A 23739-nucleotide genomic window follows, 5' to 3' on the forward strand; every position below is an offset into this window, starting at 1 on the left:
TATTGATCGGTGAAGTCAGCTGCTCCCTACAGTGGGCGCGTTGCCCATTGGCCTCCCCTTTCCTCCTCCGCAAAACAAAACAAAACAAAAAAACCCCAAAAACCTAGACTACGCGATTTCATTCTTAGGTTCCTGCTCTGGTCACGAGGAGACCTGGCAAACCTGTTCTGCAGTGTATTGTCTCGTGCCTTGCAAGAATGCCCCTTCCTGCTGGAGAAGCAGCGCTGGACCTTATTTTTCCTTGCAGCCGCAATTCGTCCACTCTGGGATGATGCAACCAACCGATGCAAGCTCCCAGAAAACCAAATTTCGAATCCCTTATTGCAAAACTGACCCAGATCTTCAGGGAACGAGGACAAAAGTCACTGCAGACATTTAAAGCGTAAAACTTCTTCTGGTTAAATCTACTTGACTTGTTTTTAAACTTTGTGGGTTGAGTATTTCTCCTCAAGTTTTCCTCTGATTTACATAACAAACGGTAAAATTTCCCGTCTCTCCTCCCAGAAGCTAGTTGAATCAATACACTAGTGAGTCCGCACTAGTTGACTCCGACAGTGCGTACTTAATGAGTAGTGAAAGACATGAGACAAAAGTACACCCTCAAACAAAAATACACACCTCTTTTTTATTAGTACCCTTACAAAATTGTAGGCACAATGGAATCCTCGGGAGACTGCAGGCTCCAGAATGCAGTGCGGCCACCTGCACCTGCCGCATTTCTATTGGCAGGCGCAGAGCAGGCTGGGTTTTGTAGTTCGTATATGCGCTCTCCACGATAGGCTGCTCTGGTGAGAGAGAAAGAGAGGCGGAGCCGGTTGTGTCACGTGGGCCCCGCTCCCGCCGCCGCTGCTGCCGTCGTCTTTCTCTGTCTCGACTGAGGCAGCCATCTTGCTCTTGCCGCGTGCTGTTGTTGGAGGACCCTCCCTGCTTCAGGTGAGACCCCCGGCGGTCCCGCCACTCCACGGCCATAGGCCGCTGCGCACGGTCTCCCCCCGCCCTCTTTTTCCGACACCCGCCAACCATTCGGGCTGCCACTTCCGCCGTGGCGGGCCGAGTGGGGGCGGAGGCGGCTGGTTTGGCTTGTCGGTTACCGGCGGCGCAGCTGGGGGTCGGCACCTGAGGGAAGGTCCCCAGCACCATCGCCCCCTATGGGGGCGAGCGGGGACCCGCGGTGTTGCCTCCCAGATCCAGTCCCAGGAGGCGGGTTACCCCCGCCTCTCTCCTGTTACTCTATTCACAACAACAATGCTGTGACAACAGCCTATCTGTTGTCATCTCGTTTGGTCGTCCCACTCTACAGATAGGGAAACTGAGGTTAGCAGCCCCCGGCCCCCAAGCGCTTGGGACTGAATTCCGTTGCAGCTCTGTTCACCTCGCAATGGCAGTATTTACAATTCTGATTCCCTCTCTGAGACATTGCCTTGTCCATCTCGATAGCCCCATCAAACTGCCTGATGCATAGTAGGCTGTCAGGAAACAGATGATTGACCGACGGGCACCCTGTTACACAGCTAGTGAATGGCGGTTTCAACTTCCGTTCCCACGTTCTTTCACTTATACCATAGATGTTCCCTCGGGAGTGGTAACAATAGTTACCAGTTTTTGAATATATACTGTGAACCGTACCCTGTGCTTGTTAACTTAACCTTTAACCTTTAAAACAGCCCTGTGAATTGTGTAGTGTTAAACCTTTTCTAATACAGAACGAACACAAGTTCAGAAAGTAAAATACCTTTCTGAAGTCTTAAGGGGTAGAACCTTGATCCTTTTGATTACAAAACTTGTGCCTCTGTTAGAGGAACCCCACATAATAAAAAGTCAGGACAAAGGATTGAAATTATTTTATCTGTGTAAACAAAAAGAAAGTGCCTAGCATAATGCTTGGAACTTAGGCACTCAATAAATATTGATCAGAACCTCATTATTTACACTTTTCTTGAGTCCTTGAGTAAAGGGCTAACTGATCCTAGGATCCCCAAGGAAGAACGCAGTAATTTATGTTCTTAGGAAGTTCTTCCTTTTGGGTCTAGGAAGTGACTTGTCCCTTCTGGACCTTCATTTCCAAATCTGTTAAATTAGGAGGGAGGTGAACTGTTTTATTTGTTCATAATTTTTTTATACCCGCTGCTGCTTGCAGGTATTTGAGATGGCCTCACATACAAGACAGGAATAATGGGTACAATGAAGTAAAGGTTGGTCGAAGAATAGGGAATTAAGCCAGGTGATCTTTGAGGTCTAGTCCAGATTCTGAGCTTAACACCTCATCTCTCATAGACTGAGTCCAGTCCTCTTTTCTCCTTCAATTCCACATACCCCAACCTGCTAATAGACAAAGGACCATCTTTCTTTCTCCCCTTCCCCTTTGAGAACCTCCCTAAAATGCTTTTTCTCTGAGATAATTCTTGGGAACAAGTTTTCTGTTACACTGATTACCTGGAATGGAAATCTGTTCTTTCATCAACACATTGATGTAAAGAGTTAATTTTGTTTTTGCTTTTGTTTCAAACAAGTCAAGACTCTTTATCTTGACTTCATTCTCTTGTTTTCCATCTCTTTTCTTGGGGATTGTTACTTCAAAATGCAGAAGAGCCCCTAAGGTTTACATTGTATCTAGTTCTAATATTTTCACTTCCTCCCTTTTTTGTAAAAAAAAAAAAAAAAATTCCTTAGGCTCTATACTAAGTTCACTATACTTTCATGGCCACATTCCTTTGAGAAAAGTGAATATTGGTCCTCTTCTATGGATATTGAGTATAGACATTGGGATTTGCATCAGCAAATTTAATTAAGTCTGGCAGAGTTGAGATTGACCTACACCTAAGCCTTCTGGCTTTGTACTCCTCCTGTTAACAGCGTGTTTTTAGCTGCTTGAGCATTGTGATACAGTGCTGAGTAAAGATTGAGGAACTATAAATTCTGAATGTTATTTGGGAACTGGACTTTATTTGGCCTTGAAGCATGCATGTATGTATGTATGTATGTATGTGTGTATGTATGTATATATATATGTATACACACACACACACACACAGGTTAGTGCTCCAGTAGTGTCAGAAAACAGAACAATTAGTACTTATATAATCTTTATTCTCTTTCATCTCTCAAATGAAGACATTATCTTTTTCATGTGAATGATAATTATAAAGAGGTTAGAGAATTGGCCAAAAAAGGTTTGAGAACAGCCTTTATTCCCTCTCTCACATCTTGGTAATGATCTGTTGTTCCACAGAACAAGTAAAACAAGACTTTTAACCTTGGCTTTTATTTGTTTATATAGTGTGGAATGTTACAACCCATTATAAACTTAACTTTTTTTCTCTAGTCAGGAATATCACTGACCAGATTAGGTTTTATGGCTTTATAATTTTCTTAAGAGTTTTCAAAATCAAAATTGGCCTTAAAAAAGCTATTTCTAAGACTCTCCTCCCCACTAAGCACTCACAAAAATTTAGTATTAATGTAGCAGAGATGTTTTTGTCAAATTGTGCAGTGAGGAATTTTACCCAGTGTGCAAGAATATCTTGACAAGTCTGACATACTATATCAGTGCAAGGTATTGAATGAACTCTGTGGAAAGGGCTGCTGAAGTGCTTAATGTCTGAAAATCTGGCTCTCTTTTCCTGTTATTAACATACCATCTGACCTTGAATAGAAGATGTGACTCCCTCATATCTTGACAGCTAGAGAGCCTATTGTTGAATTTCTTCTTTGTCCTGCTTTTTCTTCTTCTTCTTCTTTTTTTTTTTTTTTTTGTTTTCTATTTATGGGCACAAGGTTATTTATGGCTCATTTATTATTTGACAGAAAAAAATCTACTTAAAGGTTGTGCTGGTAACATTTCGTAACTGCTCTCTGTTGTAAAAACCTTTGGGGGAAAAACTGGCTTGTCTATAGAGATTTTCTAATTGGTTAGGTTTTACTGAATGCCCAAGAACTGAATTATGCATTTAAGGAGGGATCCTCAAATAGGTAACTTTGAATCCTATTCTATTTTATGTTTGTGTATTTGACTCCCTGGTGGTTTTATTTAATTTTCATTCTCTTAATATCTGGTTTATGAAGCGAGAACAAGTTATTAATATTTATTAAGACTATATAGACAGTATTAATATGATCACAGTGGTAATGCCTATTGCAAGCCTAGTGAACCAGAAGGTACTGTTGCATAAACAGTTATTTTATTTTGGTAAAACAGTGATTTTAACAAATGTATTTTTCCCCCCCTAGATTTACCAACAGCATGAATCAAGAAAAGTTAGCCAAACTTCAGGCTCAGGTCCGGATAGGGGGCAAGGTGAGTGTGGCATAAGAAAAATTGATAGGAAAATGTATTATCAGAAAGTAGTATTATTTTGGATTTGTGGTCATTGAAAATCTAAAATCTTTTCAATAATCAAGATCAAACCACATTCCAATTTGAAAAAACTTGTCTAGATTTAATATAGGTAACTAGAAGACTTCTCTCTCTGGTGGTGCAATGTTAATAGCCACCTTTGTTTGAATCCTCTTAACATCTGGTAGTTATGTGACATGAACAAGTTACCCAACCTTGTTAAGCTTCCATTTTCGCATGTGCAAAATAGAAAAAATCCTGCATAAGATACATCTAAATATTAGAGTAATACTTATAAAACACCTATCTGGCACAGAATAGATACTTAGTAAATGAGAGCTATTATTATGTTAGACTCATTTACAGGGCATCCCAGATGTTGAGGTTACCTTATCTTGACTGGATACACCTATTTGTACAGTTAGGCTTATAAGTGGTTTAACTGGAGATGCTCAGACTGATTATACTTTTTTCATTGCTGGGTTTTCCTCCCAAATTCCTGTCTGTTCTTTGTTGGTCAATATAAGCATGAACATTCTTATTCCATGTATTTTGAAGCCCAAAGAAAAGCTTGTTCTGAGAATCTTTGATTCCCTTCAGCTCTTGCCCCAGGCTTAAGAAGAATACTCTGCCCTTATGTCTGCCTAGTACAATATTTGTAAAAGGAAAAGAAATAGTACTTAGCTCAGACCTGGAAGGCGGTAGGTAGGACACTATGTAGCAACTCTACCTGTCATTTACTTTGATGATTACCACAACTCCTAAGAATGGAGATAAAAGGGGAAGGAAAGAAGTGACTAGTACTTTCTCCTTCTTCCATAGTGACACAGGTATAGGACTCTGGAGTCATATTAACATACTCATGTAACTAAAGTAGTCACATGGTAGCATCAAGTCTAATGCAATGTACAAATGAAAAAACTAGGGATATTCAGGAACCATAGAATATACCTGGAAGAGCTTGATGCAGCATCTCACCGTTACACATTTTAAACGAGATGGTTCATACATTCATTCATTTAACTAGTTTACTGAGCACCTACTATGTGCTTGGCACATAGTAGATAACCTAGTCAGGGTTTTCTTCTCTTGACATAGCTAAGCTTGGAAGAGAGACGTGCTCACAGTTACACTACTGGGTAGTAAATGTTAAAATGAAGTACAAGGTGCTTTTGCCTAGGAGGGACAAGGAAGTCATCACTGAGCCGAGATTTGGAAAACAAACAAGAATTTATCACTAGGTAGACTGGTGAGGGTGAGGGTGTGAGGTGACGAGGGGATTGTTATTCTCATACATGCTAAGGCACCTAAGATGCTGAGATAACATGGTGCTTAATGGAATGGCTTGTTTTAGTTTGGTACAGTTAGAGTTTAGACTATCCAATGGATAAAGAATGATAGGAAACTAAACAACCAGGTAATCATAGTCTTATATGCCATATTAAGGAGGTTAGGATTTTATCCTATAGGCAAGGGGCAACTATTGAAAGATTTTAAGAAGAATAGTCATTTTAGAAAGGTAGGTGCTAGCAACATGGAAAATGGAAATGAAATAGAAGTCTGGCATAGAGGAGAACAATTGAAAGGCTGCTGCTGTAGTATATGGAACACAAATTTAGGAGTTGGAATTGACATGACTCAGAATACAGAGGAGGGATGACCCCCAGATTTCTTGTTTTAAAGACTAAATATATGGTGGTACTACCAGCTACAAATCTAGGAAGAATAGTTTGGTGGACTGGTAAGCTTTTAGACATATTGAATTTGAGGTACTGAGGATCATTTCATTTGAGCAAGCGATTGAGCTTTCCCTGAGTCAGGAATGTTTCACAAATAAACGAGGATCTATGAAAATAGTCCTCCTAGTCCATCCTCCAGCAACTGGATTTTGTCACATCCTCTGCTGCTACTCACAGAGCTCTCTTTCACTCCCATCAGCATTGCTGAGACGGTAGTCCCTGCCTACTGTATAAGGCTGGTTCCCTGAGTACTGCGGGAACTACCCAGAGAATGAAATCTCTCTTCCTTTCCCCTTACTCCTGCCAGGTGTCAGAAAGATTTAGCCCTCAAGACATAGGCTTCTTTTGGTAATGTTTTATTTTTGCTGTAGGTTACATTTTTGTAAACTGGCCCAGGAATTTAATCCATTATTTTAAATAACTTTTCAATGGAAATCTATATTAAGAGTTTCGAAGTATCCATTTAGAAATGAGCTCTTTCTGTCTTTGTGAATAGTGTAATTTTCAACCTATTTGCTCAGGCCAAATTTCTAAGCATCATTCTAGATTCCTTTTTTCCTCATATCCCACATCCGGTCTATTAGTATGTTGGTTCTTCTGACAGTCTAAGATCTCACCATCTCCATTGCCAGAACCCTCATCTCTCGTCAAGACTGCTACAGTAGCTTCCTGATTGATCTCATTGTAGTCCATTTTCTACAGCAACTTCAGTCATCTGTAAAAATCATAATAAAAATCATAAATGAGATCAAATCATTCCCATGCTTAAAACCTTCCTATTGCAATCAGAATAAAATCCACCTGCTGCCCATGGCATTCTAGGCTACATGATTTGGCCCTTGCCTGTCTTTCTGACTGCATTTTCCTCCTCCTCCTTTGTTCATTCTGCTCTAGCCATAACTGACCTGCTTTCTCTCTGTAGAAACAATAGGTTCACTCTTGTTTCATTCTGCTTGAATCACTCTTCCCCTAGATCTTCCCATGGGTCTCAGCTCATAATGTCACCTCTTCACTGAACATTCTAATAAAATAGTGCTTTGCCCTCACCCAATAAATATTCTTATCACTGTTTTTTTTCCCCTTACTACCCTTATCCCATTTGAAAGGATCTGATTTGTTTATGTATTTATTGACTTTTCCCTCTCATGTATGCTCCTTGAAGTAAGAACTTTGTCTTTTTCATTCCTAGATTCTAGGAATCTACAACAGTCATATAGTAGAAATTTGATGCTTAATTATGTCAGAATCTTCAAAATTTCAGAATATCTTTAGACTTAATTTTATTGTCAGGGGGTGGTAGGTACTGTAAAAAAACATTCCTTGTAATGTTTGGAAGTTGTTATAAAACACTAAATTACCTTGAAGTTATAAATTATTTTTATTAGAAAACTTTTGAAACATTGAAATGATAAATGGATATTTAGAGAATAAGAACTGGCTAGAACTGACCCTCAGAAATCTGGGTTAGGTTGACAATCACAATTCTGAAAAGTCTTCTTAGTTGTTACTATTAAGTCAGCAATTTCTTACATGGATTTTAATTAGAATAGGAAGTTATGTGACTGCGGTTACCAGATGCAAGCATCTTAACACTTCTGTTTGGTTATTTTTCAGGGTACAGCTCGCAGAAAGAAGAAGGTGGTACATAGAACAGCTACAGCTGATGACAAAAAACTTCAGAGTTCTCTAAAAAAACTGGCTGTGAATAATATAGCTGGTATTGAAGAGGTACGGTCATTTTGTAAATTGTTAAATTGTGTGGACATATGGCACATTCACAAATATCCACACTTTTTGAATGTAAAATATCAGCTTAGAAGAATCTGATGTTGTCACTCAGGTAGCTTTGAAGAACTAGCTGTTGAATTTGCCGATTGTATAAAAATGGCTGATTGTAAAAAAATAATTTTAGTGGACGGTTAAGGAATTTATCATACTTTTTGGACTCAGAATTTGCACATATGACAAAATTATGGAACTACTCTTGAATTTTCATGCAAAGTAACATTTTTTTCTAATAATATAGAAATAAAGAAACTCCAAGATTTCTTCAAATAAGGTGGACTTTTTTCCCATAAGAGCACCTTTCTACTCAACAATATCTCTTTAATTACCTCAGCCAAGAAGCTCTAGTAATAGCCTTTCATGGATTGGATTTCTTATTAGACCCTTTCCAGAAATTATTGGCTACATTTTTTAAATCATTTTATTATATGTTGGTGATACTGCTTTTCTCAAATATGAAACCAAAGACTGATGTTATTTCAAAAGATACTCAAGAAAAATGATGATAACATCAACTATTTGTGATCTGTTACCATCTAGAGTCACTTCTGCCTGATGATTCATTTCCCATAGTAATCAATGTTTAAATTTTCACTGCCATAAATTACATTGAATGTTTAAATTATACTTAATGATATCATTACTTTGTATGGTACCACCCCACAATTTTTAACAGATTGTTAATGCACACGTGCTGTAAAACAGATCAGAAATAATGTGGAGTCAAGGATCACTAAGAAATAGCAGAGTACCAAAGAAAAGGCAGTGAAATGGCCACATGTTCCTTCTAATATGCATGTATGAATAAATATTACTACACTATTTAATTCTGCATTGTACTTTCAAAATTAGTATACTGAAGTAGTAGAAAATGTAAGCCACATGTATCTTTTTTTCCTTTTAGCTTGATGTGCCTGTGCATTCTTACTCTGATAAAGATAAGAACTTCATTTGCAAGTCTTGAAATTAAGCATTTTATATGCATTTTTCCTTCTGAGTTATTAAAAACTTTTATATATCTTTATTGACCTAAAATAATTTTCAGAGAGATCATTCTCTTTATCTGGGGTATATATGAGAGAAAAAAAATCTCAGCCTCTCTTAAAAAATCTAAAGCTTGGTAAAAAAGAACAATTTGTGGGGTGCCTGGGTGGCTCAGTTGGTTAAGCGTCCAACTCTTGATTTCGGCTCAGGTCATGATCTTACAGTTGTGAGATCAAGGCCCACATCAGGCTCCGCACTGAGCATGGAATCTGCTTAAGATTCTCTCCTAGGGGCACCTGGGTGGCTCAGTTGGTGGAGCATCCGACTTCAGCTCAGGTCATGATCTCATGGTTTGTGGGTTCGAGCCCCACGTTGGGCTCTGTGCTGACAGCTTGGAGCCTGGAGCCTGCTTTGGATTCTGTGTCTCCCTCTCTCTCTGCCCCTCCCCCACTCATGCTTTGTGTGTGTGTCTCTCTCTCTCTCTCTCTCAAAAATAAATGTATAAAAAAAATTTTTTAATGAAAAAAAAAAAGATTCTCTCTCCTTCTGCCCCTCTCCCCAGCTTGCTGTCTTTTTTTCTAAAAAAAAAAATACACAATAAGCTGCAATAATAGACAATAACTCTAATAATGTTAAACCTAAACAACTTGAATTTATAAGTGTTTTGGCAGTCTTCCGTCTTCGCCTACATTTCTACTCTCCAACTACCACCCACCCCACCCCACCACTTCAGCACTACTGATATTTTAAATCAGACAATTCTTTATTGAGGGAACTGTCCTGTGCATTGGAGGATGTTTAGCAGCATCCCTGGCCTATACCCATTAGATACCAGTAAGCCCCCCCCAAACCCTCCCCCCAGATATGACAACCAAAAATATCTTCAGACTTTGTCATATTCCCTGGGGGACAAAGTCACCCTTGGTTGAAAAATAACTCTTTAGAGAGGAAAAGATTCCATTTATACCGCCATGATGTATAGATTTAACTGTGTAATATCTCCAAGGGCATGTTTGTCTTTTTTTTTTTTTTTTAAGTTTATTTTGAGAGAGAGAGTGTGAGCAGGGGAGGGGCAGAGAGAGGGAGAGAGTGAATCCCAAGCAGTCTCCTTACTGTCCAGAGCCTGATGCAGGGCTACATCCCACAAACCATGAGATCGTGACCTGAGCTGAAATCTAGAGTCAGATGCTTAACTGACTGAGCCACCCAGGCACCCTCAAGGGCATGTTTTTCTAAATGTTTGTTTTTGTTCAGATTTGGGACACTTTATGGTTCTTATAATTAATAAAACTTTTCATGGTTGGATAGCATTAATTTTATAAATGTTTTATAATAAAATAAGGAAATCAGTCAACTAACAGTTTTGATTTTTTCAGTATACAGCTAAACTTGTTACAATGCTGTGCTGAGTTGATGGTATTACTGCAGTTGAAATTTTCTTAATAAAATATTTAATGATAGTCAACACTTAGTGAACATCTACTGTGTGCCAAACATTTTGCCAAGGACTTGCTAGGCAGTAGTGGAACTTATTATGATCTAGTAGGGAAACTAATTGGTTAACTAGACAAATACAAATTATCCCATTTCAGCTTCAGAATATCTCTTTGAATCAGTTGTTGTTGGCTACAGATGAGAAAGCTGAGACAGAATTAGGTACCTGCCCAAGATCACATAGCTAGTAAGTATTGGATTCCAGATTTGAACTAAAGTGTGTTAAAACCAGAGTTCATTCTGTTCATCAATTTATCCTGCTTTTGGTCTTTTTAGTTGTACTTTCTTATATCCACTCTTGGCCTTTTCCTCTCCTCCTATCTCCCTGTCCATCAACACCCACCCCCTTCCCACCTTATGCCCTGTAATATTGAGCACCTACCATGGAGAATTCATTAGTTACACCATAACAGATAAATCCCCAACAGTATTTCCAAGGACATTGCTGTTTCTCTTTTTTTCAGGTTTTAATGCAGACATTATTTCTTCCAGAAACCTTCTTGTTAGCACCCATATACACTTGTGTAAAGAAGGGTTAGATGCCTTTCCTATGTGCCTTCGTAACATACTTTTATTTTACATAATATACTTTTATATAATATACTTTCATTATAGCATTTATTAAATTGCAGTGTGAATTCCTTTTTGTTGGTACTACTGATGCAATTCTAACCTTTTGAGGAGTCATAGCTCCAAAACATTTCACAGAAAATTAATGCTACATAATAAGCATTACTACTTTCATTGCACCCCTACCCTGTGTGTGTGTGTGTGTGTGTGTGTGTGTGTGTGTGTGTGTGTGTGAGAGAGAGAGAGAGATGTATTCCAGCCCTCACAGACTAATTATACAGAGAAAATATGTATAAAAATAATTAACAATGCAAGGTAACAGGTATAAAATTTCTGAGTATTTGAACCTAAGATGGGAAGGAGTTTTACTTTTCTCGTACTTCTCCCTCTTTCTAAAATTGATTTTTTGAGAACTAAAATATTCGTACTTTATATAACACTTTGCAGATTTTGTGTAGGAATATCTAGTTTACTATATATAACATGGTTTGCCTCAAACATCATGTTTTTTGTTACTATATTTAAAGTAGAGTTTTTTTCAAGAAAATTTTTTAAACAAAATGATGACACATACTGGGTTTAAAAACAGCTCTTCAGAGGGAGAAAAGAAACTACTGCATTCAATGTAAACATGAAAACATGTACAGAAGTTTTCAGAAACACAAAGATGTGAAAAAAATCTATCTTAGAATAGAAGAAACACATTACTGATTACAATTTTGTTATCTTTAGTTTCATTAGTTTCAAACAATGTTTGAAACTTGTTTCAAAGTGCTGAACTCCGGGGTGCCTGGCTGGCTTAGTCAGTAGAACGTGTGACTCGAGCTCCACTTTGGGTGTAGATTTTACTTTATTATTATTTTTTAAGAAGTTTATGTATTTTGAGAGAAAAAGAGAGACAGAGGGGATGAGGGCAGGCACAGAGAGAATCCTGAGCAGCCTCTGCACTGTCAGCGCAGAGCCCAATGCAGGGCTTGAACTCATAAACAGTAAACTATAGAGTTTACTGTTAAAATAAAAACAATGCAAGGGGGCACCTGGGCGGCTCAGTCTGTTAAGTATCTGATCTGGATTTTGGCTCAGGTCCTGATTTTGTGGTCATGAGAATGAGCCCCATGTCAGACTCTGTGATGAGAGCACAGAGCCTGTTTGGGATTCTCTCTCTCCCTCTTCCTCTCTCTCTCTCTCTCCCTCTCTCTCTGTCTCTCAAAATAAACATTAAAAAAAAAAAAAGTGCTGAACTGTGAGGAATATGCTGTCTTTTTGTTTTTTGGCAGTTTAAGAAAAGCAGATAAAAACTTTCAAAAAGATAAGACACCACTGTCATTATTGTAGAACAAAAATAATATTACTATGTTTTCTGTACTTAGACATTCAAAACATCAAACAAGTAGAAAGTACTCAGTTTGTTGGGTGGGGAAGAGGAAGATTGACGGTGGGTTCCAAAAACTCATGGAATGTACTTCTGCCAAGTAAAGTTTTAATCTTACTTTCTAAGCTGTTGGTGTTGGCGATTTCCCCCCCTCAAAGCTTAATTTATGTCTTCAGAAACTTTAAAAACTGAAGGACTGTTTGGATTATGAATCTCTTGTCTTTTATGTATTCACTAGTTTATTGATTTGGTGTAATAAATTAGTCATCTATAGATCTCTTTTACATGTTACCAAAAAGAAATACACAGCTGTCAAAAAGTAAGGGGCAGGGGAGTGTCAGAGACTGTCTCATACAAAAACCAAGTAAATAACCAGGTTTTTGGAGGGAATTCCTAGGCAGACTCCAAAAGATTTATAACCCAGGACTAAATTTCTAAAAATGGTTTATATTCTATGACATTTGAAGGTATTTGGATGTGCTTCTTATTTGGTATTCTGGTTGAATATAGTGACCTGTCTTCATCTGATAACCTAAATCTATCAAACAGTGGGATCTGTTGCATTTCTTGGAAATGATTAATTTTATCAGATTTATTTGGTAAGAAACATCACCAAAAATCTGAATTTCAGATTCAGATGGCCTAGTTGCTTTTGTAGAGTTTTATGTTCAGAGGACATCTTCTCTTGTACCTAGGATATAATTCTGCCTCTATGAAACGTTTCCTGTCTTTCCAGGCATAATTAATCAACCCTTTTCTCTATACTTCCACTGCCCTTACCTTAAATTGCTCTGCTATAATACATTTATTATGACAACCTCATATTGTGGGATATAATGGTTACTTATTAACCACCAATTAGTGTCATCCCCCCGCCCCTCCCTCCCCAGATTATAAGAGTCTTAACAGCAGGGATTGTGTTTATTTATCATTTTATAGTCTGTAGCATGCTAGCTCCCATGATGAATTTGTTTGGGGTCTATTAAGTTTAAGGGATACTGATTATTGAGATGGAATTGTTCTCAAGAAGTTAGCCATTGGGGTACCTGGCTGGCTCAGTTGGTGGAGCATGTGACGCTTGATCTTAGGGTTGTGAGTTCAAGCCCCACGTTGGGCATAGAGATTACTTAAAAAAATTTTTTTTAAAAAGGTAGTCATAGGAAACTGGAGCTCAGGAGAACACATAAGGCTAAGAAATGTAGATTTTGTAATTGTACACATAAGTGTTACTGTTTATATTTTCTTCTTCCTGAGTCTTACTTTTCCTGAACCACTTGTACCAAAGGAAGACCTAAAGTTATTGGTGACTCTACACTACAATTTCTTCTCCCTCCAACTAGAGCCTCAGATACCAATTGGTGGACAGCTCTGGGTACCGGAGAGTAAAAGGGAAGCACCATGTCCCATTCACCTTATTCCATAGCAGCCTTACTTTATCTTTTAAGATCCTGCTTTTTGGGTTTGTGTTTTGTTTTTTACTACTTTTTTTATTATGGTAAAATATAACATAAAATTTGCCACTTTAACCATTTTTAAGTACAATTCAGTGGCACTAATTACAGTCACACTGTTACTCAACTACCATCATTATTTATTTCCAGAATTTTTCATCATCCCAAACAGAAACTCTATACTCATTAAGCAGTAACTTTCCATCCCCTCTTCCCCAGCCCCTGATAACCTCTAACCTACTTTTTGTCTCTGTGGATTTGCCTCTTGTAGTTATTTCATGTAATATAATATTTGTCCTTTCGTATCTGGCTTACTTCACTTAGCATAATGTTTTCAAGGTTCATCCACATTTTAGCATGTATCAGAACTTCACTCCTTTTATAGCCAAATAATATTCTATTGTTTGGATAATACCACATATATCCATTCATCTGTTGGTGAACATTTTCTGATTTTGAAATAGCTTCCCCCCTCCAATATGAAAATATATTATCATTGTAGAAAATTACAGGTATATAGAAAATATGAAGAATGTTAACATTCAATCATAATCCCACTACCCAGAAGGGTCTACTATTAGTTTTACATTTCTTTCCCATCTTTATATGCATATATTTTTAACATATTTGAGACTACAGCTGGAAGCACAATTTGGAATCTTTTTTTTCCCAAGTAGCATTATATCATAAAAATTGTTTCATATCATTAAAAAACTCTTCTTAATCATCACTGTAGATGTCTACATATATTCAGTAAATGGATATACCGCTATTTAGTATTTCTTAATTTATAGTACATTAAATGCTTTCATAATAAGAGAACCATATGTTGGACTTCAATATACATAATATGTATCTTCATCTCTGATTTCCTTCAGAGAGATTCTTGGAAATGTAGTTACTGGCTGAACAAGCATGAACATTTTAGAATTCTTCATCCATGTTGCCAAATTGCTTTTCAAAAAGGTTATGCCATCTTACTCTATAGCATAGCTGTGGAGAATCCCATCTCATCAGACTCTTGCCACCAGAACATAAGAGAAAATGATCCTAGCTTATCATACAGTTTAATGACAGCTGTTAGCTTTAGCTCATATCAACAATAGTAGGTTATGCTTCATATTATGCTTTAGAAATAAGCAGGTGCTGAGCTTAGAAGCATTGAATGTGAAAGATACTGATTTATGAGAGTGCGCCCCAAGCCCATAATCTTCAAACTGGTATATCCCTTAGCCTCACAAAACCCCACACTTGTGTGTCCTCTTCTTAAAATGTTTACTATTTCACCTTATTAAGATATAGGAGGAAGGCAATAAAGGGTGAATTACCTGATAAACATTTAAATGCGACTACAGGGGCAGCTGGCTGGCTCAGTCAGTAAAGCATGCGACTCTTGATCTCTGGGTTCTGAGTTTGAGCCCCATGTTGTATGTGGCAATGACTTGAAATTAAAATCTTAAAAATAAATATATAAATCCTACTACATACAGGAAGGAGTAGCAGAAAAACTTGATTTTTAAGACAGTTGTCAATTCTCAGAAGTGCAACTACCTGACCTAGTGGGGACTTGGATACAAAAAAAAAAAAAAAAAAAAGGAAGAATTTAAGCTTCCTTTCTGAACTGTGAGGGCAATTGTCAGCAAGAGATGTAGAGTCAAGTATAACTTTGTGAGTCTCCTAGAGCCATAACAATTTACTGCTGTGTAGGAATAAAGCATCAAATTTACCAGCTAGAAGGGTTACTGTGATTAATATATGTGCCCTACTCAGAGGTGAGCAAAGGTAAGGGTTGTTAAGGTTTTGATAGCAGCATAATGGGGCCACCCAGCAGTTGCTAGGAATGACTTAAAATTCCCCTGAATTCTGTCAGGCATTCAGGCTGATTCTGAAAAGTCAGAACAATAGGAAAAGTCCAGCCAAAGATGCAGCTCAGCAGGTTCTGGGCATTTTCATCAAGACCACTACTGGAGTTATTTCTAAAACTTGAGATGACCCCTCATCTAGCATTTGGGGAGTTTAATTCTGACAGTATCCAAGATTTGAAATTGTATTGGAGGTGTTCATTCATTTGGCAAATGTGAGTGACTATTATGTATTGGACACTTAGGGGCATACTATGTCTAGTAAGGCATGGTCTCTGATGGCAAGATGTTTACCTTCTAGTAAGGTCAAAGACTTGCAAACACAATTATCCTACAAGACAATTCCATATAATTGCAATACCCATGAAGTACAGAAAGTGCATAAACAACCTTAAATTTTCACAAAGAAGCATCTGATTCAAGTCTTGGATAAATGAGAATTTGCAAGGTGGAGAAGCATAAAAAGGTTCTAAACAGTAAAAACAGCATATGTAAATGTACTAGGCATGAGAGACCATTTTTTAATAACTACAAGACACATCAGTACTGTCCAAGCACCACCCGGTGCCTGGGTGGCTCAGTCAGTTAAGCGTTTGACTTCGGCTCTGGCTCCAGTTGTAATCTCACTGTGAGTTCCAGCCCTGTGTTGGGCTCTCTGCTGTCAGCACGGAGCCTGCTTCAGATCCTCTGTCCCACTCCCCATCCCCCCCCTTGCACCTCCCCTGCTCGCTTGTATGCTCTCTCTCTCTCAAAAATAAACAACAAAAAAAGAAAATTCTACTTCCTCCATAGCTCAAGTAGCATCCTTTACCTTAAACTACCTGTTAAAGTGGAAAAAACATTTTGACATAAGGGGTTGTTAGATTGAAAAGGGACCTGAGTGCTGGCACAGTAGCTAATTTAATAGTCTTTGTTTCCTTGTCTGCTCCTTATTTTTACACTGTATATAGACTAGGTATGACTTATTCTGACTAAGCAGTGGTAACTGGAAAAGGTGAAGTCTCCTTATGAAATGTGTACAATTTGTATTGTGAATTTAACAAGGTCCTTAATCCCTTCTTTTGCTTCTAAAAGGGTAGGGGAAGTGTCTAACTGATCTTGCTCAACCCAACAATTCATCCTTTGATAGTTTCTAATAGCTTGAGTCTAGAAGCCTTATATAATCATGTTATTTGCTCAGTAGAGAGGAAGGAATGGTAGATAGAAATAAAATATTTTGGCCTTCTTTAACTTAAAGTACTTCATTTTCTATTCTAAGATTAACTAAACTTGGGGCGCCTGGGTGGCTCAGTCGGTTGAGCTTCCGACTTCGGCTCAGGTCATGATCTCACAGTTTGAGATCTCATGAGTTTGAGCCCCGCATCAGGCTCTTTGCTGACAGCTCAGAGCCTGGAGCCTGCTTCAGATTCTGTGTCTCCCTCTCTCTCTGCCCCTCCCCTGTTCATGCTCTGTCTCTCTCTGTCTAAAAAATAAATAAAAACATTAAAAAAATTTAACTAAATTCTTCACCCCTTTCTGGACCTTTCTCTTCATGAAGCTACATCTTTTGTGCAACCCCATTTAAAACAACCATTTATAAATTTATTTCTGTTTTACAGTCTGAGATGGAATTCATCCTGCTTTTCATGCTAAACTCAGCATATTTTAAACTACTAAGATATGACTTAATATTTAGCCTTTGATAAAGAAGCTTGAACAGAAGAAAAATCATGATTTTTTTTTTTTTGGCCCTGTGTTAGCTTCTTGTTTTGTAGCTAGCAAGATATATATTATCCATATATCTGTGTCAGTTTTCTTTTACATTCTCCACTTAGCCTATATTCTGAGATAAATTGCTGGCAAGCTTTCATGGGGCCAAAGAATTGAATTCTTAAAGGCAAATAAACAATTTTAAGAATGAGAATGACACATGCAGAGGGAGAGAGGCCAACCAAGAAACAGACTTTTAACTATAGAGAGCAAACTGATAGTTACTAGAGAGGTGCATGGGGGGATGGGTTAAATAGTTGATGGGGATTAAGGAGGGCACTTGCTATGATGGACACCAGGTGATGTATGTAAATGTTAAATCACTATGTTGTACACCTGAAACTAATATAACACTGTATGTTAACTTGAATTAAAATAAAGTGAAAACTTTAAAAACATTTAAAAAAAATAAAAGAATGACATCATAGGAAGGAAACTAAACAAAGTTGGGAACCCAGGTTCAAGTTCTAGGTTTGCATGTAACTATTTATCCCTGAATATTTGCTTAGCCAAGAGCTCTTGCCTTTAGTATTTATTTCTCTCACGAGATTTGAACTAGAAAACCTCTTAAGTTCAACAAATTTATGGCATGACTTTTGGAACAATATTGATTTCAAAATCTCTTATGACTTTAACATCTGTAAATAAAAAATATCTCAAATGCTAATATTTCAGACTTTTCAGTCCTGGAAATATTGTAGAAATCCTTTATTAAAATTATGTGATTTGGTCTTGATTTGGAAAATGGAGTCCTACCGTATCTTTATTCATTTCCCATACTAGAATTATGTAATTCTAGGATAGATACAGAACAACATCCCATTTCATATCCACTATGCCACCTCCTTCTCAAGCCGTTCCTCTTCCAAATTTTCAGCCACTTTAACATTAAAAACTTTTCTACCTAAACTTATACCTTCAGAACTATATAATTTTATCTTTTTCTAAAGTCAGTATAAATTATTTTTAACTCATAATGGTATTTGTTCAGAACAGTTGGATTGAATGCTTACTGTGTGTAATATGCATAATGGAACCTTAAGTATAATACCGATACTGGGAAAGATAAAGAATTCAAATAGTAATTTTTGTCAGAGAAAATTTGGGAAATTATTTGTGGAGCTTAGTTATAATTTTCCAGGGGATATGCCTTTATTTTCTCTGTGTTCCAGGTCTTTCCTGAAATTTAGAAGCCCCTTTGTTCCCCTTCCTTTCTGATGCTATCAGTGGTGATGATCACCTTTGAGGAAGAAAAGCCCACTTCCACTGACCATGGAGAATACACAGCATCTCTGCTTGATTTTGACAAGGGTAGTTTTTGGATGGATCATGAAATGCTTCTAAATTAGCCAAGAGTTAACTCTCCTAGCCTTTTTATATAATGAGCATGTTACCACCAAGGTAACTTGTCCAAGTGGAATCAACTACATAGTGGAATCACATTATTTACACTTTTAACTTATACAAATTTAACACCACTAAAACACAAATAAGAAAGTACATGAGTGAGAGAGAAAAATATTTTAAATAGCACATGTTTAACCTTCCTTTTCAGCAAGTCCCAGGCAATGGATAAAATCAAATCTGAAACAGTTGATTCATGTTGGTGAAAGCTACCGAAAGAATGTGAGGATGGTTTTAAAGATTTCCTGATAATTGATAAAGCATGTTCAGGTGGCCAGGCAAGTTTGGAGAGCTTTGACATTTACAAGGGTTATTAAAGGTTGTTGAGAAGCTACATTTAGGAGTTAGAGGAACTGACAAAATCCTTTTCACAGAGTGACATGGTGAGAACAAGTTGAAATTTTTGTAAATTTATTAAGTATTCAAAGGAGTGAAACACCTGATTAAATTTCTGATGCTCTTTATGGATCTTCCGGGGTTGTTTTTACCATACGCCATTACCCCTTTACAACCTGTTGCCTAAGTAAGATGCTACCCCACCAAATGGTATCTGTACCAATTTAGTTTGATAGTGTAAATTGATTAAGATACTGGGTAATTTCATTAACAAGGCAGTTCTTGACTGATAACTTCCATTATTTTTTAAATATGGTCATAAACTTCTTTTTCATAGTAGAGGTCTTTGAATTTAAAATCTAGATTCTATAATAAAATGTAATCTGTGCCACCTGCACCATTTTACTTTGTCATTAGGGTCTTTTTCCACCCATATCTACTGCTTACTACCTTGGGATTGTTAAAAAAAAAAAAAAAAAAAAACCAAATGTAATTGGCTAAATCATTATTTAAACAGATACTGTTTTAGTTGTACCAAATATGTGATGTACATTTTGCTTCTGTGATCATACAGGTGAACATGATTAAAGATGATGGGACAGTTATCCATTTCAACAATCCCAAAGTCCAAGCTTCCCTTTCTGCTAACACCTTTGCAATTACTGGTCATGCAGAAGCCAAACCAATCACAGAAATGCTTCCTGGAATATTAAGTCAGCTTGGTGCTGACAGCTTAACAAGTCTTAGGAAGTTAGCTGAACAGTTCCCTCGGCAAGGTAGGTATTTCAGTTTAGTGTCTTTCCTTCTCCACCTCTGTTTAAAGAACCTAATGATTTAAAAGGTTTTCCATTTTATACTGGAAGGATTTGCTTGCATGTAAATTTTACTTTTAAAAATGTTGCTTTGCTTATATGTTTCATAATTTTTTGAGTTTGTTTCTTTAATAATTATGCAGTGTAGCATACTGAATATTCAGATACATTTCAGTAGTAATACAGATATGAGAGGTAATTACCTAAAAGGAAGGTGCCAGGATCTGCAGACCACATTTTATGGACAATATTTACTATTCACTTCTGACTAATGACAAGAAGATACTGTTATTACAGAACTATATTTTTGTTTAATATTGTTGATTGTACTATAGGTGCAGCAACCATAAGTTCTGAATTTCCAAGATAGTCCTGGTTTCAAATGTGTCTTCTCACCCCTAAAAATCAAAGAACCTGTTATTTCAGTAGCTAGATACTTTCTTACACCGAAAGAGATGGAAAAGGTCTTGAATATCGACTTTTGACTTGGAGCATATGGAATTTAAAGAATAAATTAACTGTAATGTGTTTTTATTCCAAATCATCCTGAATTATTTCATTTTTCATATAAATTTTACCTTGACTACCCATTGAAATTGCCAGCTATATTTAGTATATGCCTAATGAAGTTAAAGTTTTGATTTTACTATTAAGTAAAAAATATGGTATTAGATCAGACAATCTTTAGCTTTTTCCAAACAACTATATAAGATTTAGACAGAAAGAATAAATATTACAAGTGTTCTATGAAGGCCTTTATTCTTCAGGACTAATTTTAAAATAAACTTTTCGTAGTGTTGGATAGCAAAGCACCAAAACCAGAAGACATTGATGAGGAGGATGATGATGTTCCAGGTAAGTGACATTTCTTTAGCTTTAAGATTTTTAGCAGCCTGTTTATCACATTTAATTCATTGTATAATGAGTTTCAGTTTTTGTTGATGGTAAGCTCATAAATTTAAACTGATTCACGACAATATGGATACATCTAATGAAAAAGAAAAAAAGCCCTCCCATTTAGAACTTAGAATCAGAAATTGTAACACAAAGCTCTGCTACCTGTGTTTGTTAAATTAGAATCACTGTGATTATAAATTTGCTTAGTTATTGTTACATTTCTGTGGGAATTATGATTGACATATAAAAATGCTGTTCACCTTAGTAGTTTGCATAGACTAAAAAAAGACTTACATTTCGTTAGGATTACTGTTTTAAAAACAGATAAATGAGGGGCGCCTGGGTGGCTCAGTCGGTTGAGCGTACAACTCTTAATACCAGCTCAGGTCATGATCCCAGGGTCGTGGGATCGAGCCCTGTGTTGGGCTCCACACTCAGCGTGGAGCCTGCTTGAGATAGAAAAAAAAAAAAGCAGATAAAGGAAGCATTATTAATAAGTGAAATGCCACCAGTTCATTTCTGCCTCTTGTCCTGTATGTTTTCAGGCTAATTCTAGTAGCAACAATTTTGTTTTTATTAGGGTTAGAAGTTAGGAATTTAATTTACCACTTTTTTTTTCTTGTATCTTTTACTCATTTCCTTTTTTATTTTTTTCCAGATCTCGTAGAAAATTTTGATGAGGCATCGAAGAATGAAGCTAACTAAAAAATTTTTTCTGGTGTTTGGAAGCTGGCATGGACTAGATTTAACAAATCAGCTATGTGGTTCCAAAGTTTTACAGACATGGAGAACATCAACTGTTACTAGTTCAGTAATATAAATATTTTGTATATTAATAATGCTGTTTGTTCAGCATTTTTCGGTCATTTGATTTTGCATTTTGCACTTCCTCCCAGGATCTATTCTTTTGGTCAAAATACGAAGTATTGGTGCAGTTTGAGGGTGTTTTGGTGTTTGATTCTCAGTTTTTTGTTTTGTTTTTTGTTGGAGTATTTTTGGTGTGTGTATGTGTATGTATGTGTGTGGGTATGTGTGTATACAGTGGAGAGCAAATTGGAAAACAGTTCTATTTATCCTCCTTCTTCCCCCAGTAGAAATAAAACAAATCTTTACATTTGTTACTTTTTATTTTTTTCTAATAATGCAGAGAATTAATGAAAAGTGAGTATCTTGGATTTCAGATCTGAGGAGATTTTACCCTTGGAAGTTTGGTTAATTTGCTTGGTTAACATATTTTTCATACATTTCTCTGGGTTTAAAATGTCTTGAGATATTTTGCCACCAGCTCCATGTTGGCATAGTGGATAGCATATCTTTGGTGTGGTTGCCTTAGATTCACTTACCTAGTCAGACCCAGAAGATTTTCTTCTAGCTTTCTTCCTAAATGCCTTTTTCCCTCTCCCTTTGGTCTCCCAGTGGCCTGGTCAGCCTTTGGTAATGCTCTTCCTCATCTTCTACCTAGCCTGAGAAGGATGTTCTCCATATAGAGTTAAGTGAGTGCCTAATCCCCTCTTTTTGTAAGACATTTTTCCCCCATCTTGAGAAACAACAACTCCATCTTCAACTTTTTATTTCCCCGTTAATTTTATAGTTTGGTAGATTTCAAACTGGAATAGCTAGCATGTGCTTGCTAAATAATTTTATGCCAGCCTTATCCTGTATACTAGCTGTTCTTAATAGCAGGTGCAAAAATACCTGTTTCCAGCAAGGTTAAAGTGAGGAATGTTCTTTTGAGTCAGAACAAGATAGGCCATAGACTCATTCCCCAGCACAAAATGTCATTCTATGAAATGGTACTGGCCCCAGGAGGATTTCTTCAACCACTCTCCTACTATTGGTCTTGAACCTACCTCTGGATTGGATCTTACTGTTGTAGCTGCTCACAGCATCCTCCTGCATGCTTAGAGTAATGCTTTTGGGGGGACACTGGTAAAATACAGTATTTATTTTTTCACCTCCTTTCAGAAGACTCGGAGGTAAGTTGCATTCATTAATTCAAGATTCCCTCTTGCTGTCTGATGATAAAAGCTTGCATTTTGCCATATCAGCATTTGTTATAGCCAATATTTAAGGATAAGATTTAGAAAACCTGTCATTTCCTGGCCTACCAGCAAACTAACTGTGGCTTAACCTTGTAGCATATCAGCTTTTGTTTCAAGCTAGATATCTTTATTTGATATCTAAAGTGCAAGACCAACAACATATCAAGAGATCTATAGACAAGAAGGCAAAGCTCTTGTATTTTTTTCATCCAGACACTTCAATTTATTTTATAAATTTGTTCATTTTTCCTGTTCTGTTTTATATAATATATGGACTTAACTACAAAATAAAGTAACAGTAATAAAATAACAAAAGAGGATAATATTTCCTCTTGTGCTTCTCTTATTATTGTCTACAGAATTTCCTTCTTTTGTATTTCCTCTCTACTCCGCACCCTCAGATGAATTTTAGCCTAGTCATTATTTGACATAATGTTTCATCCATTGTTACATCAGTAGCTCTAAATATTCTACATAGTCCAGAATTCTGTTCTTCTGACTGTCCCTAAGGGGTACATTGTGGGGCAGAGAGGGTTATGGATACTTCCAAGTGGTTAAGGACATATAAGAGATAGTATAGCAAATTTTTAAAAAAAGAGCACTCGTCTGGAAGTCAGGAAACTTGGGTCCTAGTCCAGACTGTGCCATTAACTGTGTGACCTCGGGCAGGTGACCTAACTGCTCTGAAATTCATCATCAGGAAAGTGAGATGTTTCTAAATCTTAACGTTTTTTCTGCTCCTGCAGTTTGGTGAATCTCATTTCTGAAAATTCTCAAGGAAGTGGTTTTATGTTTTTATCAAGATCCATAAAACTATACACACACACACACACACACATATATATATATGAAATGGTATTGGCCATTTTTTGTACTGTGGTACAGTGGTACTGTACATACAATGGTACT

General features: G+C 37.0%; 1 protein-coding gene across 3 annotated transcripts; it reads left to right on the forward strand.

The window, feature by feature from the left end:
• Positions 1–793: 793 nt before the first annotated feature.
• Positions 794–21906, forward strand: BTF3L4 (basic transcription factor 3 like 4). 3 transcript variants are annotated; one of them, XM_007077208.3, is made up of 6 exons: positions 794–933; positions 4228–4294; positions 7687–7800; positions 19654–19855; positions 20687–20746; positions 21447–21906. In XM_007077208.3, exons 2-6 carry the CDS (start codon positions 4241–4243, stop codon positions 21491–21493), a joined length of 477 nt encoding a protein of 158 aa, XP_007077270.1. In that variant the 5' UTR covers positions 794–933; positions 4228–4240; the 3' UTR covers positions 21494–21906. The 3 variants fall into 3 exon arrangements, with proteins under 3 accessions (XP_007077270.1, XP_042853090.1, XP_042853089.1); XM_042997155.1 differs by lacking the exon at positions 794–933 and adding an exon at positions 1052–1314; XM_042997156.1 differs by lacking the exon at positions 4228–4294 and having other exon boundaries at positions 803–933.
• The last annotated feature ends 1833 nt before the right edge of the window (positions 21907–23739 follow it).

This window comes from Panthera tigris, chromosome C1 (genome assembly GCF_018350195.1).
Source record: "Panthera tigris isolate Pti1 chromosome C1, P.tigris_Pti1_mat1.1, whole genome shotgun sequence".
Taxonomy (NCBI): domain Eukaryota; kingdom Metazoa; phylum Chordata; class Mammalia; order Carnivora; family Felidae; genus Panthera; species Panthera tigris.